A 15,422-nucleotide genomic window follows, 5' to 3' on the forward strand; every position below is an offset into this window, starting at 1 on the left:
ACGAGAGAGCCCGAATGTTGGTTTTGTACTCACGAGAGGGATTAACTCAAATCCCACTACATATTTACTGAAGATTTCAATCGAACGGTGCAAATCACATCCCTGCGCAAACTGTCGCCAACTCGAGTTCATACCATCGCAAATTTGGAATTTCGTTCGTCTAGTGGAGCAGCAGCACCAAAGTCTGTCAACCGCCAGCATGGATATACCGTGGTTTATCTCGTGATCGCCATGAAGTCCACTGGGGGAGGGTCCAACGTCGGCCTTGGCACGCAACAATGCTTCCCATGTGTCGCCGGACCATTCCGAAGGAAACAACCACCACCGCGATATCGGGAAGTTGGCCCAGGCGTACTCGCAGCAGTAGCAGCAGCAGTCAAGCGTAGACGTCTTGACACTCTGGCAGCACTACGCGCTGCAACTAGACGACACACTCGCCAGGACTGGAAGCATCCATGTCAAGTCGATGGCCACGCTTGCACGCGACATCAATGACATGGAGGAGTTTCTGTGCTTCTTACGGCAACTCATTTTGCATGGATATTGGAATAGTAGGGCGTTCGAAGCAAAGCGATGGTTTCGACTGTGCGAGATCGCATGCCGTTTCGATCGTGAAGCATGTCGACCCGACCACCACGTCCTTCCATCCCAGACACGCCGCAACGGTCCACACGACTCGCGGGTCCAAGCAGGCGTGCACAACCACGCTCATGTAGGCATTTACATGCATGTGCTCGCAGTCTAGCTCTGTGCGGCCGAGAGATGGCAAGATTGTCGGGGACAACTGAGGCAAGCGTTTTGGCTTGCCGTTCCTAAGAATGCGCAACCGATCGCGTCGGTTTCACGCCAAGAATTCTCTGGGCCGCTCGCCATCCCGCGCGGTATGTCGACGAAAGGTTTGCGTGCATGGACTTTGCTCCGAGCGATGCTGTGGACGAATTAAGGTGTTTCGAAGTGTAGAGGACTCCTTCAGCTCACGTCGCTGCAGAAGCGTCGCGACTCGTGGGCGTTGTACACATAGACAATATACTTGGGAACGGCCATGCAAGCGAAACCGACAGTCGCGACAAAGCGTCGTGCGACTGGGGACCCATCACTTGTACTTAGTCTGGTGCAACCCCTCGATACACCGATGATCAGCCGCTCCAGCGTCAGCCGCGATGGCTGCATGGCTATCGAGGAAGCGCCGCGTGACGTATCGCGGGCAAAGATTGACAGCGTCAAGCTCGGGACGACTCGACGCAAAGCCCTCACGCTCCAAGAGCTTGTGGCCATCATCGACACGGAAACCCACGTCAGAGACGGCATCCCTTTCCACAAGAAGGACGACATCAAGCAAGCCCTGCACGACTTTGACGGGAGCATGGATGCCCTTGAACGCTACGCCCACTTTGACCCGTCCCGAAACTACACACGCAACTTGATCTCCACCGACAACACGTCGTACGCACTCATGTTGCTGTGCTGGAATCGAGGAAAGTACAGCCCGATCCACGACCACCCGTCCGATGGGTGCTGGGTGCGCCACATCCAAGGCACCCTCAACGAAGTTCGGTACTGGAACGACGGCGAGAAACTCATCGAAACGTCCAACACGCTCATCACGTCCGGCGTGTCATACATGGACGACTCGCTCGGCCTCCACAAGATTGGCAACCCCAGCACCGACGTCGACGCGATCACATTGCACTTGTACTCGCCACCGTACAACAAGTGCCGCCTCTGGTTCGACCCGGCGGATGCGTCCAAGTCGTCGACTGCCGTCGCCAACTTCTACTCCGAGTACGGCGAACGAACGCAGCAGTGACGCCACGTACGACCAGAAGCACAACGCAAAATCGAACCAGTTGAACGTCTGCAGTGCAAACGTATGTCTGGGGATAGCGAGGGCATGTGCAGGGCATCTCCCTGGACTCTTTGGTTGGGGTCGTCGAAGTGCAGCTGGGCCACCATACGTAGTGCGACGACGTTGGCGATAGCTGATTTTTACGAGCTAGACTTCTAGTTTGGTGCACGCAGCACTGGCCAACCTCGTGCAGCTCAAGCAACTACCTCTACAAAGTTTGACAACTACGGCTCGAACGCTGTGGCTCCATGAATGGTCTGGTACTTGGAGCGCCGATGTGCGCGGAGTACGAAGAAGGCAGCAGATCCGCCGGCGACCGCGATCACCGTTGCCCACAGCACAAACGACCACACCCAGGAACTGCTACGATGGGGCACGTTACGGCCATCCACGATTTCAACGAGTCGAGTCCATACTGTGGGAAGGGATGGAGCCAGCTAGGGATTCCCGCTCGCTCCGCAGCTCGGGTGTCGACGCATTGCAGGAACTGGTCCTCGGTATCGAACCAGATTTGAGTGCACAGGACTCGGTCGAGGCACGAGGTTGTGACACACACGGGAAGGTGCTGCGAATCGGCTTTTGAATGGCGATAGTACTCATTCAAGAGGTTGTCGTCCGCCTTCATCCTGGCCAGATACGTCGTGATGAAGTCTTGTTCTGGACAAAATGAACATGCAAACCGGTGGGTGAGTTGATGCAATGCGGAGCTGGAGAGGGTCGTCAGGTTGTACGCACTACAGATGAGTCCACGTCAGCATGCAACGGATGGCTGGCATGTGCTCGTACGCCTTGGCGGAGAAGACCTTTTTCCACGCAAGGGCCTAGTGACCAGGACGACAACATGAGCGTCCGTTTGAAGGAGGCGTAGCGCATCGTACGGTCGCATCGGACGTCGTCAAGTTGGTCGCGTACACGGAGAAGTCCTCGATGTCGAACGTATCCTCGTTGTATTCCCAGATCTGTGCGATGACTCCATGAGGCGTTCTTGCGATCCCACGAACGTGGCAAGGGAAGTACCGTGAACGAAGGATTGTTGCCAAACATGGGCGAGATGGCACCCGATGCAAACAGCGGCACGCCGACTGGCGACCCGCCCACCACCGTTTCCACAGGCACACTACGTATGCACGCCGTTGATCCATGGAGAGAAAAATACGCGTCGAAGTCGATGGGGTCGTGGAGCAGCTTTTTACCGGAATTCAACAGAGTGGACATGGCCAAAGAGCTAAACAAGACAGTTGAGCTGGCGATCGGGGCGTTGGTGCAAGAGGGAGGAGGCAACGACCTGAGCTTTGATGATACTGGGAAAATCCCGAACGATTGCCTTGTACGATAGGAGGTACTTGAGCTCCCACTGCGATTCCCCCCCGTACGAATCGATGATAGGCGGAATGTGGCCAGCAATGTACGCATACGATCCGTTCGCCTCAACTTCATGGAGGGTTGCCCGCAACCACGCAAATTGACCGAACGGGTCGTTCAAATGCTTGGTGTTTGGCGAATGCTTGATCTGCATCGCTCGCTCAGGACGGAGGGGACATAGGAATGGTGCCGCACCGAGTACGGTACAGTGTTGAGGGAGATCAAGACGAGCTTGGGCTCGATCGTGTACCACAGGTACCCCCGGGTATCAAATTCTTTAAAGTGCGACGGACTGAGTGCTTGCTTCCACGGAGCATCCACCATGCCGATGGTCGGGTTCGTCTCTTCGGTGTCGGTGATGTAAAACTCATAGTCGTGCACTAGCATGAGCATTAATGCATGATGGATGGAATGTATAGTCATACGACAGTCGGCGTTGCCAAGGATGGCCGTGACGTTCTTCAAATGGAAGCTGTCTTGCACCATGTTGAACCCTGTTTCGACACTCTTGGCAAGGATAGATTCGTTGTGCTTCACGTGAGCGACGGCATCGCCCGTGTACAAGAGAAGATCTGGGTCTTGTAGCACACCTTTCGCGTATGCCAAGGCAGAGGCAAACAGCCTAGCTCATTCCAGTGATTGCAGTTTACACCTCTAGCAGGTACCGTGGACTAGTGTCGTGGCCGTATTCTATCGATTCGAGCGTGATGTTGAGGTGTACGTCCGAAATATGCAAGATCGTCTTGGCATGAGCGCACAAAGCGGCCACAAGCAGCGCCGTCATCCTAAGGAGTCCTTGGGGTGTCATCGTTGTCCGAGGCGCCTCGGAATTTTTGACGGCGACCCTTCTGACACAAGTCCTCTCTTCTGATTGGTTTATTTCACAGTATTCAAGAAATCTCATTGGCTGCTGACTACGAAGTGATAGGTCTCATTTATCATTCAATAGAAACTACAGTACTACCCGGCGTATGAAAGTTGATACAGTATCGAATACTAGTAGTACTCCGATTATTTTTCATGTTACTAGTATTCACAACACTTGATCTATTATGATCTATTAAATGAATTTTTATAACCGTTACAGTACAGAACTTGAACGGTTATGCAACGCCGTCAAAGAAGGAAGGGCGAATTTGATGTCGGCGGTGGGCGGTGCTGAATGGAGAAGGTGGAGAACAGATCTTGTGCTTCAGAGATTTTCCCCACAAACGGCTAGACTACGAGCTCGTCGCGTTGGTTGCAGCCGTGAGCCGTGGACGCGTCTGCTTGAGGTGCGGAACGTTGTAGGCGAGAATGTGCTGCGCACAGTTGGTTCACCTTGGCCAAGCGATGGCACCCACTGGACGAGCACAGAGCATCGACGCGGTGAACTTCGCAGAGTCCACCTCCACGGTCCGTGCGCGGGCATCCGTCGATGCGGCAGGGTATTTTCCCGCCGTGCGTCGCACATCGGCCACGTCGCTGGGCAGCCCGTGCGCATCCATCCATGGCGCATTTCTTCCCACCTCCATGCGCTTTGCATCGTCCGCCGCCTTGTGCGCTCTTGGGGCAATTTGCTACAACACACCGCGCGCCACCGCCATGTTTCTTGCATTTGCCGAGACCCCCCATCGCCGTTCCAAGGCATCCGACGGTAGTACACGTCTTCCCACCGCCATGACCGCGGCACAGTCGATTTGTTGACGCCGCGTGTGTGCAGCCTACTATCGAGCACTGGGTTTTTTTTCGGCGGGGCGGGCGAAAGGAGGCCGTTGCGTGGTCAACGCTGGTCGATGGAGCAAGTAGCGCACGATGCCAGTCCCCAGTCTGTCGCCATCGTGCCTCAGCGGCAGCTTCCCCCAGGTACTCGTTTGCGGCAGGAAAGTAGGACGGTTCATTGTCACGATAAGCTGTCGTGAGTGGCTCGACGTAGCAGTACCCACCCCATAACCCTGGTTGGCGCGTCCAGCCATGGTGCTCTTGTAACCATGCAAACACTCGATGGAAGTCGTCAGCTGGTTGCATGCCTTCCAAGCAAGCAGCATCGTCGACGTCGTTGGTCGCAGACGAGACCGAGACGTCCGATGAGGCCTCCGAGTCCACTACAGACTCGGAATCCTCGCTGTCGTACTGGTTGGGCATGAAATGCTCCAAGGGGTGCATGGGGAATGATTTGACAATGGAGGTGTAGTACTCCTCGCCTTCAATGTCCAAGTCGTGGCCCCCATGGTCGGCGCTGTTTTCTCGACCCATGGACGAGGCTGCTCCCAAGTGAGTTGTACTGCGCAAGAGGGGGGTAAAGCTGTGGAACTCGGCATCTTCTTCAATCGTGGCCATGGACTGTTGCCGGTACAGCACTTGTTGTGGCAAGTTGGCCAAGGCGGTGTGAACCGCGCTGGGTTGCTGCATCTCCCGCTGGCTAACCACGACGACGACCACGTTGTCTCCAGACGCGAATGCCACGTCGACGTACTCGGCTAGATCGTCGTTCAGGTCCACGTGCAGCATGTCAACCGAAGTCGGCAGAAAAGCGACTGCGAAGTCGTTGCAGCATTGCAACGAACGCCACGTCATGTATCCGGTCCGTTTGAATAGTGAAATCATGACACTAGAACGACGCGGAACGACTGCAGGTTGGAAAAAGCGCGCGAGGACGCCACGGCATCCAAGCGGCCTATGGCATGAATATTTCGTCTGGTTGGCCCAGGGACGTCGGCGATGTTCGACTCAACTTGATGGGGACTTCAGGTGCGACCAATTGCAAGGGTGATGTGGTTGCGTTGTGAAGTGCATGCACGATTGACTGGTTAGAACACTTCCTGCAATACGACGTCAGGATGATGCTCGAAGACACATCGCAAGCAACTGCGTTTTGACCTCCTGGACACGGGAAGGAGTTAAGTAGGCGAGGTTCGGCATGTGCTGTGATAGGTTAGGCTAGCCATGCGATGACGAAAATGCCGCCGACGATGCAGGTTGGGAAACTTTCCTGCTCAATTGGCATCGAGACGAGATTTGTATCTCCAGCAACGATGGACCGCCGAATGCAGCCGCGTCGTCCCACTCGCCGACGTCAAACCGCACAGGCCCCACACAAACCAACACGCACGTGATCCGCTTGTGCTGAGACAAGTGGTGCAAAAGTCGGCATTCATGGACATTTGACCGACTGGCAAACGCTTGGACGAAGCCAAATACATCAACAAAGTGGGTGTTGTGAGCCTGCTTGAAGGCACGGACGGAGCTGTGGAGGAAGAAGGTATTGATCCACCATCCATAGTGACATTTTCTGCTCGCCGCCCCGTGACATGGGACTGTGTCCTTGTGGAGGAGCGCATGAGGTAGCACACGCCTTGGAACTAGAGGTAACCTTGACGCTGCAGTCGCCACGGCTCAAGTCGGTACTCGCTTGGACACTTCACTCAATCTTCTTCCCGTCAAAATACGTGTGTTTTCGAGCATTTGCTGCAGGTCGTCCCAGGTTGATACGAGAGTCCGGCGTGACGACGTGCTCAAGGGACGACTTCAAGTAATAACATCTCCCTTGAAATCAGACGTATCACTTCCATTGGGACTTCTTTCTGTAGTCGCTGGAATCACAGGTTTACAGTCGCGAGTCGTCGCGATGCCCGCGCCGGTGTAGTCAGAGCCCTCTTGAATACTACACTGGCCAGGTTTGAGGCGTCGAAGCGGGGGGTACGTGCGGGAGTTCGCTGGAGGAGTAAGTGATGAAGTTGACTGGGGAATTGGCTAGGGAGTGGGAGAAAAAGTAGGTGCAGTTGACTATGGAGTAAGGAGTAGGTAAGGGGGTTGGTTGGGGGATCACTGCAGCAGTAGGTGCTGGCCGTGGAGTATGATCGGAATTAGGTTCAGGGACGGGAATATGGCTGCAGACACCGACGAGGCGGTTGGTGCTGTGGTCTGTTGGGGGGTCGTTGCAGGCGAAGGCACAAGTGGGAGGGCAGTAGGTGCTTGGATTGGGAGGGGAAATAGTGCATACGTAGGCCGGGGAGGGGGGTGGATTCAGAGGTGGACTGAGCAGTGGCAGCACGTGAGAGAACGTGTGGTGGGGTAGGTGATGGGGGATGGGTTGTTGTTGTGGAGCATTCTCGCGATCATGCGTCAGCAGGTCAAAGTGACAGTCGAGATCGGCCCTGATGGACTGTTGTATCCTGAGTCAAAGAACTGGTAAATGTTCACCTCGATCACGTCAGACGCCACGCCGGACTAACTTATCGTACGATCGGCACCAAACGACTCGGTAATTCTTTGGAGGTCGCCGACAGGAACCGATCCATTCGTTTTGGTTGAAAATGAGGTTGCGTGTACTTTTCGTTTGCCGCACCATGTCCTGAACGACGTTCTCGTTCCCGATCAGGATCGTGTTTCATCGTGTTGGGGTAGCTGACCGCGGCATTCAGGGCCGACGTCACTTAGCTGTAGTACCTAAAAACGTGGCACCACTCCATTGAAGTCGATTCCTTGGTCATGAACACTCCCATTTACAGCTACAGGCGTACTTGGCGGCAATGGGGACGCCGTTATACCCAACTGCAAAGTTCATCGAACGGGCAGTGCCTCGGCAACGAAGTGCACCGCTGCCACGACGAGAATCCAGTCGCTCACGTCAAAATGGAATGAGCAACACCAGCAGCGATGGTAGGACGGTGAAGTCAGAAGGGCTTATCTCAATTGCATGCCGTCTCTGTAATGATGCATACAATGTTCGCAAGGCCAATGGAACGTCTTTGAAACAATTAAACTTTGAGACTCCCCACCAGAAGCGCGGCATTCCTCCACTCGACTTGTGGATGGTATGCTTTTGGTGGCGAGGGCGGGAAGTCAAATGGCTAACAACAGCGCGTGTTGGTGTCACGGAAATCGATTGATGCGATAGAAAAATGTCCCATTGAGGATGTCCACTTGCTTTGCTACATCGGCTCTATCATGTTTTTGGGTTTCCTTCGCTGGAGTTCTGGTCCTATCAACAACAAAAAACCAACGAAACTCAGCACATCTCAGGACGGAGTCGTAATGTGCAAGTACCGAGGCCAACATGGACCAAACTAGCCACGGGAAATTTATCCTGCATATCGGTCGACGCTTGTGCCATTGTCGGGGGACACGTTTTGATTTGGTAGGTGCAGTACACATGGCGAACACATGGCCGTCGATGGACGACATGGCACCACCACGACTGTCCATCCCTCTGGACTTGACTCGTTGCTGCATTGTGGCAATCTATTCTGAGTGCCACGTCATGGTAAATGCAAATGGTCGGATGCTTGGAAGAAAACCCTAGCATCGCAATCGACCACTCGTGGGTGAATGCAATCCAATTCGACACGACGTCAAGTGCATGTGCAAAGTGCACCAACCGGTTCAATTAGCGTGCTGGACGTGCACTGTTCAAGACAGCATGCTACTTCCTGGCTTCACCAACGCGTGTAGTCACCACAACTGCATGCATGTTTGTCCTCAAACCACGACGCCAACATAGATTCGTCCAACAGGACAAGCACCAACCAAATGAACGCCTTGTCAACGCCTAGAACTATATTCGAGTTGGCTCTGGTTGCTACGGGTCGGGCATCGCCTCGCATTGGCTGCTGGTTCGTCGTGGTATGTTTCGGCCGCAAATTTCCCAAATTAGGCGATCATCATTCCCATGTCACGATGGAATGTATGTTTTAGCCTGATAAAATGAAAGAAGAGGGTAGGGTTCCGTGGGTCGTACGAACCATGCCACGGTCTCGAATGGTCGTCGGGACGACCTGTGGTTTGCAAGTGGGCCGCGGTCGCAGTGTGACAATTATGCGACGATCTTTGAGGTTATCGCGGCGACGGTGGAGGCGTTGGCATGGCGCACTGAGGCGTCAAGAGTGTGACCTCGAACGCCTCTCGACGAATGAACAGGATGCTCCATGTCCGTGCTTCATCTAGCAACCAAGACCAGTGCACGAGTGGGACGGGCGTATTTGCACACGTGACGTGCGTTGTTCATCGGTCACGAGGTTAATTTTTAAATACAACATGAGAGAAGTCGGTGCTCCGAGTGGTTTGGACGCCGTATCGACTAGTCGGACCCGGCTTCATCCAACGCAACACAGAGCAGCACGATGAACGCCATGTCGATACCTGAAGCAATCTCGACGCAGTACTCGTCGGTAAAGCTCATGAGCCGGCTCACTTTGGCCACGGGCACTCCGTCGCACGTGATGACGGATTTGTGAACGAGCCAGTCACCACTGATGCCAAACGAATAACGCTGTCCAGTCGTACAGTCGACGACGTGGCAGTCGAGCACGTTCTCGAACATGGTGATCCGAGGGGTGATGTCAAACCACTTGCGCATGTCAGGTGTAAATACTTCCTGTCGGTTCGTAAACGACATCATTGGCTCTTCCATGTACGCGAGGACGTTGCCTTGGTAATCGCGGAGCGTTTTCTTCTCGCGCCACGAAAACGCCGACCCGTCCACTTTGAAGTATGGCACGTCCGTGTGGACGTCCTTGATTGAGAAATCGTCGCCGGACCATGACCACATCTTCTCCTTGATTCTGAGCGTCACGGGGACTGGCGACGCAAACTTGGGATGCACGATCGACACGGTTTTGTGCGGCACGAGTACCGCGTTGTCGAACGCTTCCGTCGACAGACACCCACCCATTGCGTGATTTTGGACAATGACCACCTCGTTGCTAGGTTCCGTGACAATCATTCCTGCTCCAGCGTTGCACGAATGTATGTTTTCATCTGACCAATTTTTCTGTCACACACAGCACGGTGGTGGACATGGCGACCCGCCGCCGCTTTGTTGTGGCTGGTCCAGGGCTGTGCGAATCGTGCGTACGCCTTTCAGTAAAGGCATGAGATATGGGGAAGGATCGTATGTATAGTGGCGACGAGGTGGAGTGAGAAAGCGGAAAATGTAGCTGGTACATGGACGGGCCGTTGGTTAACGAAACCCCATCTTTGCCGCGCCGTGGAGATGCGCTGGAAGGTATGTGAGGTCAAGAGGGAACCATAACGACTGGTTGAGCTGGTAAGGAGGCGGCGCAAACCACCCAAACCCGTAGTGACGTGGCGAGGATAGTGGTTTGGCCCTTGCTTAGATCGCAAATGTCATCGTTCGATGACTGGGGGTAGTGTTGGGTTTCGGAGTTGCTTTGGTTGCACTTGGCTGGGGGGTAGGAGTTCGTTGTAGGGTCGGTAGGGGCAGGAGTTGGCTTGGGCGGGGGTCGGTGCACGAGTTGGCTTAGGATTTGGTGCGAGAGTGGGGGCACTTGTCGTTGTTGTAACATCACTTTTTGTCGTGCGTCGTGATGCTCGACGTCCACGGCGCGGGGTCCAAGTTGCGCGGACTTGTGAACGCGGGGCTCATCGGCGTGGCGCCTTGGTACGATTTCGACCCACACAACTTCGTCCGGTCGCACGTTGTGCACGGAATACCATATGTCCTTGTCGGTTTTGCATCCACGACTGAAACGTGTCCAGTGCTGTACCAACTAATGTAGTTGGCGAGTCTCGGGCGGTTGTATGACTCGAACCACGTGAGCCACGCCGACTCAATCACGACCAACTTCGCATCGCCGCCGTACTTGAGCTGGATGGCGTTCTAGACGCCGTTCAGCTTGCGCGGTTGGGACGCGACTTAGCTCGAATCAAAGCACGGTTGAATGTTGACTCCGATCGTGTCGGGCACGTTGTCCAACTCGAGCATGCCCGGGTCATTTTGAAGCGACTGGGCAGGATGGAGCCTACCTACACGACCTGCTCTGTTTCGTTCTTGATGCGGCTGCGGATGAAGTTGATTTTCGTTGCGATCGCGCCTGCAGAGTGCGGACCGTTCGGGATCACGCTGTCTCTGCCGACTAGAACACCTAATGACGGTGTTTGAATGCGCCACCCCGAACAACATGCACGACCGAGTCTATGTGTCCTTGGCTCCACTCGGCAGGCTCGTGAGGGGCGGACATCGGATGAGTTTGGAGAATCCGCCGTTTACCAAGCGTCGGAAGTCATGTGCACGCCCAAGCGCACCGATCGTCGCCACTTCTTTGCCGCAATAGCTGGAATAGTACATGGGGCGCCGTGCGGCCGAGCTCAACCATCTGACTAAGTCGTCGTCCATTCAGGTGGTCGTGGAGGTTGTGCCGTCGAGCGAAAGCTCGGCACAAGACGAATAGCTCACGGCGACAGCCAAATCCGTCAATTCGATTCTTTGAATGCCGTCTGTCCCTAGAAAAGGGGCTGCCTGGGCCTCCGTCACATCGACGACTCCCAATAGGTATGCAGCAAGCAGTGCATGTGCTGCTCACATGATGGGCAGGTGACAACGAATGCTGCGACCTCTGCGATTGCTTTCCTGTCACTGGTGGCAGTCGGTTCGAACGTCGTCACTCGCTATATAAAACTCCATTAAATATGCACTGTGTATGGATTACTACCAGTGCTCAAGTACTATATACTTTATATTGCAATTCAATTGCATGGAAATGTTGAATTTAATCACTGACATAAACGAGCGGACACATCCAACCTGCTCGACCAAACAGACGCTGGATCATCTGGTACAGGGGTCGCCAGCCAGCGAGGCTGGCACACCTCACTGCCCTATCGCGTGACGTGACTCGAGCGCGATGATACCGCTGCAGATGAGAGGTTGGACGGGGCTGATTGAAATCAGGGGTATCTCCACGTACAACATGGAGCGCTCGTGTCTTCGTGTTGACCAGACTCCGCGAGCGCACATCCGCCGCCCCAAACTATCACACGGATCCCTTTCTCGGGCAAAGAAAAAGGTTGTGGACGCTGCATGACTTTCCCACTTGCCATTGTATTCAAGCAAGACAAGTCTTAGCATTGTGGAATCCAAGAGAAGGGTTGGATTCCTGGCGTGAAGCATGAGGGCGCCGCTTTCAACCCCTGCAACACTGCATAAACTTGTGCATTCATCGAAATACATAAATAAGCAATTGGTGCCAACCAACTTTCTCTTACGCTTCGCAAAGAATTGAATACGACGGCGTCGATAGAGTTGGGGCTTCCACCGCCATGCCATCCCACGTCCACGGTTGGACCGGTGGGATGCGACCCGGTCCTCCAGCTACGCCCTGGTCGTGTGCATTCGTCTCGAGGTCGGGATCTTGAGCGGTGGCGTCCACTTCAAACACGCGAAACCCACACAAGAACGCGTCCTGCATCATCGCAAACGCATTGTTCATGGATGCAACCTGCCCACCATCACCGCCGCGCATGGCATCAAGGAGAGGGCCAAGGCGACTCGCCAGTCCCGCGTCGGCCACTTGTACCTTGCAATACGCCGTAAACGACACTGCGCAGTCGAATGGAGCAATTTGAATCCACCCCGAGTGGTTGGCCACAACGCTTGACGGCGAAAACGGCATCTTGGCGTCTTCGAGCACTGTCCTCCAGACGATACAAGTCTTTTCGTCCGCGACAAACTTCTTGACCAGTACTCCCGACTCCAGTTGAAAGTCTCCGTCCAAAGTGCCCACCCACTGTCGTAGGTATAAGGTGCAATCATCTATCGTCTCGAGCTAGCACGACGGGCGTGCATTGGATCATGATCGGACACTACTTTGAGATGGCGTACCTGCCACTTGTACGCCAATTGAGTCGTGTCAGGGCGCGATCCCAACGACAGAATCGTACTCCACACGTTGGTAGCAACGTTGGCGGAAGATGTCGAGGGCGAAGTCAGTGTGGTGAACCGCATGACTTCGGCCACCAACTGCGGCGGCGACGTCAAGTTGCATCGGAATGAGTCCACTTCGTCAGTCGATGGATCAAACAGGCCACTGGCAACCATCTCGCTTTCCACTCGGTCGAATTGGCGATTCAATATGGCGTGCATTGCAGCATTTCGCATCGCGTCATCGAGAGGGAGGTGCAATACCCGCCACTGCTCGTCGTCCAAGCGATTCATCTGGTTTGTCAAACTGTAATTCGATATCCACAAGGAGAGGCAGTCGTACGATGGAGCGAGGTTTCTTGAGGACCCAATGCTCGAGTTGATGCCGCCATGCCGTCTGCTGCTTGAGCATCGTGTTCAGGTCGTCGTTCTCCCGCATCGATCGAAGTTTCCACGCCAACTGGCTCCGCGCGACCTGTGCCCACTTTCCAGATTTCGACGAAGTCATGATAGCTTGACGATTTTGCTTCAGTTCCTCAAGCTTTTGCTGGAGGTCGTACGCTTCGTTGTGGAGAATCGCCAAGTCAACCAAAATCTTGTTGCTTCTGTTGCGTGGTGGAATGGGGACTTTGTGAGCTAACGACGGCGCGGTCGCCGAGTCCAGGTCAAAGAGACTCTCATCTACTTCTGGTAAGCTCACGTCGAGCGCCATTGGGATGTCCTCCATGAGCAGCATGTCGCATCCGCTTCTTCCACTGGCTTGCATATTTGTTGTTGTTCGTGGTTACGTGGCAACAATCTAGCACTTGAAGCTATTGGGGATTTTTCCCATGGGCAAATACCTCTAAACCATAGATTGGGTTTTCCCATCAGGATTCTTTTATCCGGAATTTTCCGTACAAGTTGAAGCTATCGCAATCAAGTAGATGTCGACCTCTCAACCTGTTGTGGGCGACATAATTCTGGAGCATTGTGCACTCAGTACAGCGTAGCCGCGGGACTGCGCTGTGAAGAAGCCCTCTCAAGGAATTAGAAGCGTGAGGAGGCACAATCACGTTGGACATCCTCGACCATACAATGACTAGCCCTTGAGATATAGTAGCGTCCTGGGGGGAAGGCGGCTACGGAATGCTGATGTGGACAAGCAAATATGTATCGGTTCTTGGTGGCGCTGAGTGTGGCTGTTGCTCTCGTGGCGAGCAAGTATCTGGCATATCGAGTACCATCCACGATTTCCACGTCGGTGGATGGTGACCGCGCCCTCGGCGCTGCCTTCGCTACTGTACGTGGCCATCTGAGTCTTTCCAGACTTCAAAGTAACGCGGCTCGTGTACCTTACGTCGTCGCACATTCAGTTGCTACTTCGCGCTGCAACTGAACGTGCGACGACTGAATTGTACAAGAATGCGATCAACTCCTGTACAAGCAACCCGTCGATGGTACCCACCGACGTACGTTTAGCATGGACGTGCAAAGGCTGCATGGCCAAGTGGCCGCGAGACGTCATAGCAGTTCCGTCAGGGGCTCGTTGCATGAGCTAAGTATGTAGCAGCGCATAAAAACCGCAACTGCCATGGGAGCAGTCATCGCAACGCCTGACTTAGTGCTGACGTGCCTTGGTTTCATGCTGGGCACACGCACTTCTCGAAACCCAACAGCATGTAGACGCAAACATTGAAGTAATCGGGTAGAACGTGTGTCGCATGTGCATTTTCAACGACAATTGGATTCTTTCGCCTTCGTCTATTGAGTGCACACGTCGACTCTGGTTGCCTGTGGGGCAATTTCGTGATCAACTTCCGCCCTGTTGTCCATGGAATGGTTGTTCCATGGTGAACAGATCCGTCGAACCCACAAACAATTGGTGGTCGCATGCTCTTCCTCTCTTCGACGGAAAAGATGGTCAACATTGGGCTCACGTTCGGAGCGATCGTGAATGCGACGGCAATGCTCGACACGTACGGGGCGGGCGTCGAGTCCGTCATGTCCCTTGCCGCCTACGCCAGGCGTGTCATCGAGCTGCACCCTAAGGTTGAGGGAACACATGGAGCGTGGCCACCAAGGAACAGTGTTTGCGCCAGTGCAGCATCTGGAGGCATGCTGCTAACGTGAGGAAATGTCTTGACATGAAGTTTAGCAGAGGTGGGCAAGGGGACGACTCTGGATGATGAGTTTGACGACTCTGGATGATGAGTTTGACGCGCTGGCACCACAACAATGCCGTCCCCATAACAGACAACCCCTTTGCCAGCGGCCACCATCGACCCACAGCTACACGACACTCAAACTGACCCCGAAGCCCACAACTATTGCCCAATTTCCACTATTGTAGCCAACTGCGAGTACTCCCAAGATCACCCCCTCTTCCATCCCTGTGCCAACCACCGTTGCCCTCAAACCTTCCCCAACGTTTGTACCGACTCCCTTTCTTCTCTTGCGCCAATAATCACTGGTTCCGTGGAACCAAGCCCCGGCTGTGTCTACGACGGTTCAACCATTGCCCAGTCCGACTCGCCAACCACAGTACCTCCCACTCAAACGCTTCAGCTTCGACCATTGCCCCAGCCACAACTC

At 54.4% G+C, this 15,422-nt stretch overlaps 5 protein-coding genes across 8 annotated transcripts; 1 reads left to right on the forward strand and 4 right to left on the reverse strand.

Moving 5' to 3' along the window:
• Positions 1 to 69: 69 nt before the first annotated feature.
• H310_07526 lies at positions 70 to 1,867 on the forward strand. 2 transcript variants are annotated; one of them, XM_008872910.1, is made up of 2 exons: positions 70 to 881; positions 961 to 1,867. In XM_008872910.1, the coding sequence occupies exon 2, from the start codon at positions 1,043 to 1,045 to the stop codon at positions 1,805 to 1,807; it is 765 nt and encodes a 254-aa protein (XP_008871132.1). In that variant the 5' UTR covers positions 70 to 881; positions 961 to 1,042; the 3' UTR covers positions 1,808 to 1,867. The 2 variants fall into 2 exon arrangements, with proteins under 2 accessions (XP_008871132.1, XP_008871133.1); XM_008872911.1 differs by having other exon boundaries at positions 70 to 896; positions 961 to 1,807.
• H310_07527 (hypothetical protein) lies at positions 861 to 4,050 on the reverse strand. 3 transcript variants are annotated; one of them, XM_008872913.1, is made up of 11 exons: positions 3,874 to 4,050; positions 3,634 to 3,830; positions 3,404 to 3,588; positions 3,132 to 3,356; positions 3,040 to 3,071; positions 2,864 to 2,963; positions 2,725 to 2,805; positions 2,633 to 2,667; positions 2,527 to 2,580; positions 2,263 to 2,472; positions 861 to 2,209 (listed from the first exon to the last, which is right to left on the reverse strand). In XM_008872913.1, exons 1-11 carry the CDS (start codon positions 4,014 to 4,016, stop codon positions 2,071 to 2,073), a joined length of 1,401 nt encoding a protein of 466 aa, XP_008871135.1. In that variant the 5' UTR covers positions 4,017 to 4,050; the 3' UTR covers positions 861 to 2,070. The 3 variants fall into 3 exon arrangements, with proteins under 3 accessions (XP_008871135.1, XP_008871136.1, XP_008871134.1); XM_008872914.1 differs by having other exon boundaries at positions 1,084 to 2,206; XM_008872912.1 differs by having other exon boundaries at positions 1,084 to 2,206; positions 2,263 to 2,580.
• A 1,040-nt stretch (positions 4,051 to 5,090) lies between these two features.
• Positions 5,091 to 5,698, reverse strand: H310_07528 (hypothetical protein; the record flags this gene model as incomplete). Its single annotated transcript, XM_008872915.1, has 2 exons — positions 5,091 to 5,100; positions 5,130 to 5,698. 2 exons carry the CDS (start codon positions 5,696 to 5,698, stop codon positions 5,091 to 5,093), a joined length of 579 nt encoding a protein of 192 aa, XP_008871137.1.
• Positions 5,699 to 9,159: 3,461 nt separating this feature from the next.
• On the reverse strand, positions 9,160 to 9,864 carry H310_07529 (hypothetical protein). Its single transcript, XM_008872916.1, has one exon. The coding sequence runs from the start codon at positions 9,858 to 9,860 to the stop codon at positions 9,267 to 9,269; it is 594 nt and encodes a 197-aa protein (XP_008871138.1). The 5' UTR covers positions 9,861 to 9,864; the 3' UTR covers positions 9,160 to 9,266.
• A 2,263-nt stretch (positions 9,865 to 12,127) lies between these two features.
• On the reverse strand, positions 12,128 to 13,584 carry H310_07530 (hypothetical protein; the record flags this gene model as incomplete). Its single annotated transcript, XM_008872917.1, has 3 exons — positions 12,128 to 12,753; positions 12,810 to 13,142; positions 13,192 to 13,584. The coding sequence occupies 3 exons, from the start codon at positions 13,582 to 13,584 to the stop codon at positions 12,190 to 12,192; spliced, it is 1,290 nt and encodes a 429-aa protein (XP_008871139.1). The 3' UTR covers positions 12,128 to 12,189.
• Between the last annotated feature and the right edge of the window lie 1,838 nt (positions 13,585 to 15,422).

The sequence above is a fragment of the Aphanomyces invadans genome (genome assembly GCF_000520115.1).
Source record: "Aphanomyces invadans strain NJM9701 unplaced genomic scaffold supercont1.14, whole genome shotgun sequence".
In the NCBI taxonomy this organism is placed as follows: domain Eukaryota; phylum Oomycota; class Saprolegniomycetes; order Saprolegniales; family Verrucalvaceae; genus Aphanomyces; species Aphanomyces invadans.

Excerpts from the sequence above, each read along its gene's own strand:
- H310_07526 (XM_008872910.1), top strand. The coding sequence starts at position 1,043 with ATGCAAGCGAAACCGACAGTCGCGACAAAGCGTCGTGCGACTGGGGAC.
- H310_07527 (XM_008872912.1), bottom strand. The coding sequence starts at position 4,016 with ATGACACCCCAAGGACTCCTTAGGATGACGGCGCTGCTTGTGGCCGCT. Across the intron at positions 3,589-3,633 it reads CCTTGGCAACGCCGACTGTC|TGCACGACTATGAGTTTTAC; the intron begins GTATGACTATAC and ends TGCTCATGCTAG. Across the intron at positions 3,357-3,403 it reads TCAACACTGTACCGTACTCG|ATCAAGCATTCGCCAAACAC; the intron begins GTGCGGCACCAT and ends CGAGCGATGCAG.
- H310_07529 (XM_008872916.1), bottom strand. The coding sequence starts at position 9,860 with ATGGGTGGGTGTCTGTCGACGGAAGCGTTCGACAACGCGGTACTCGTG.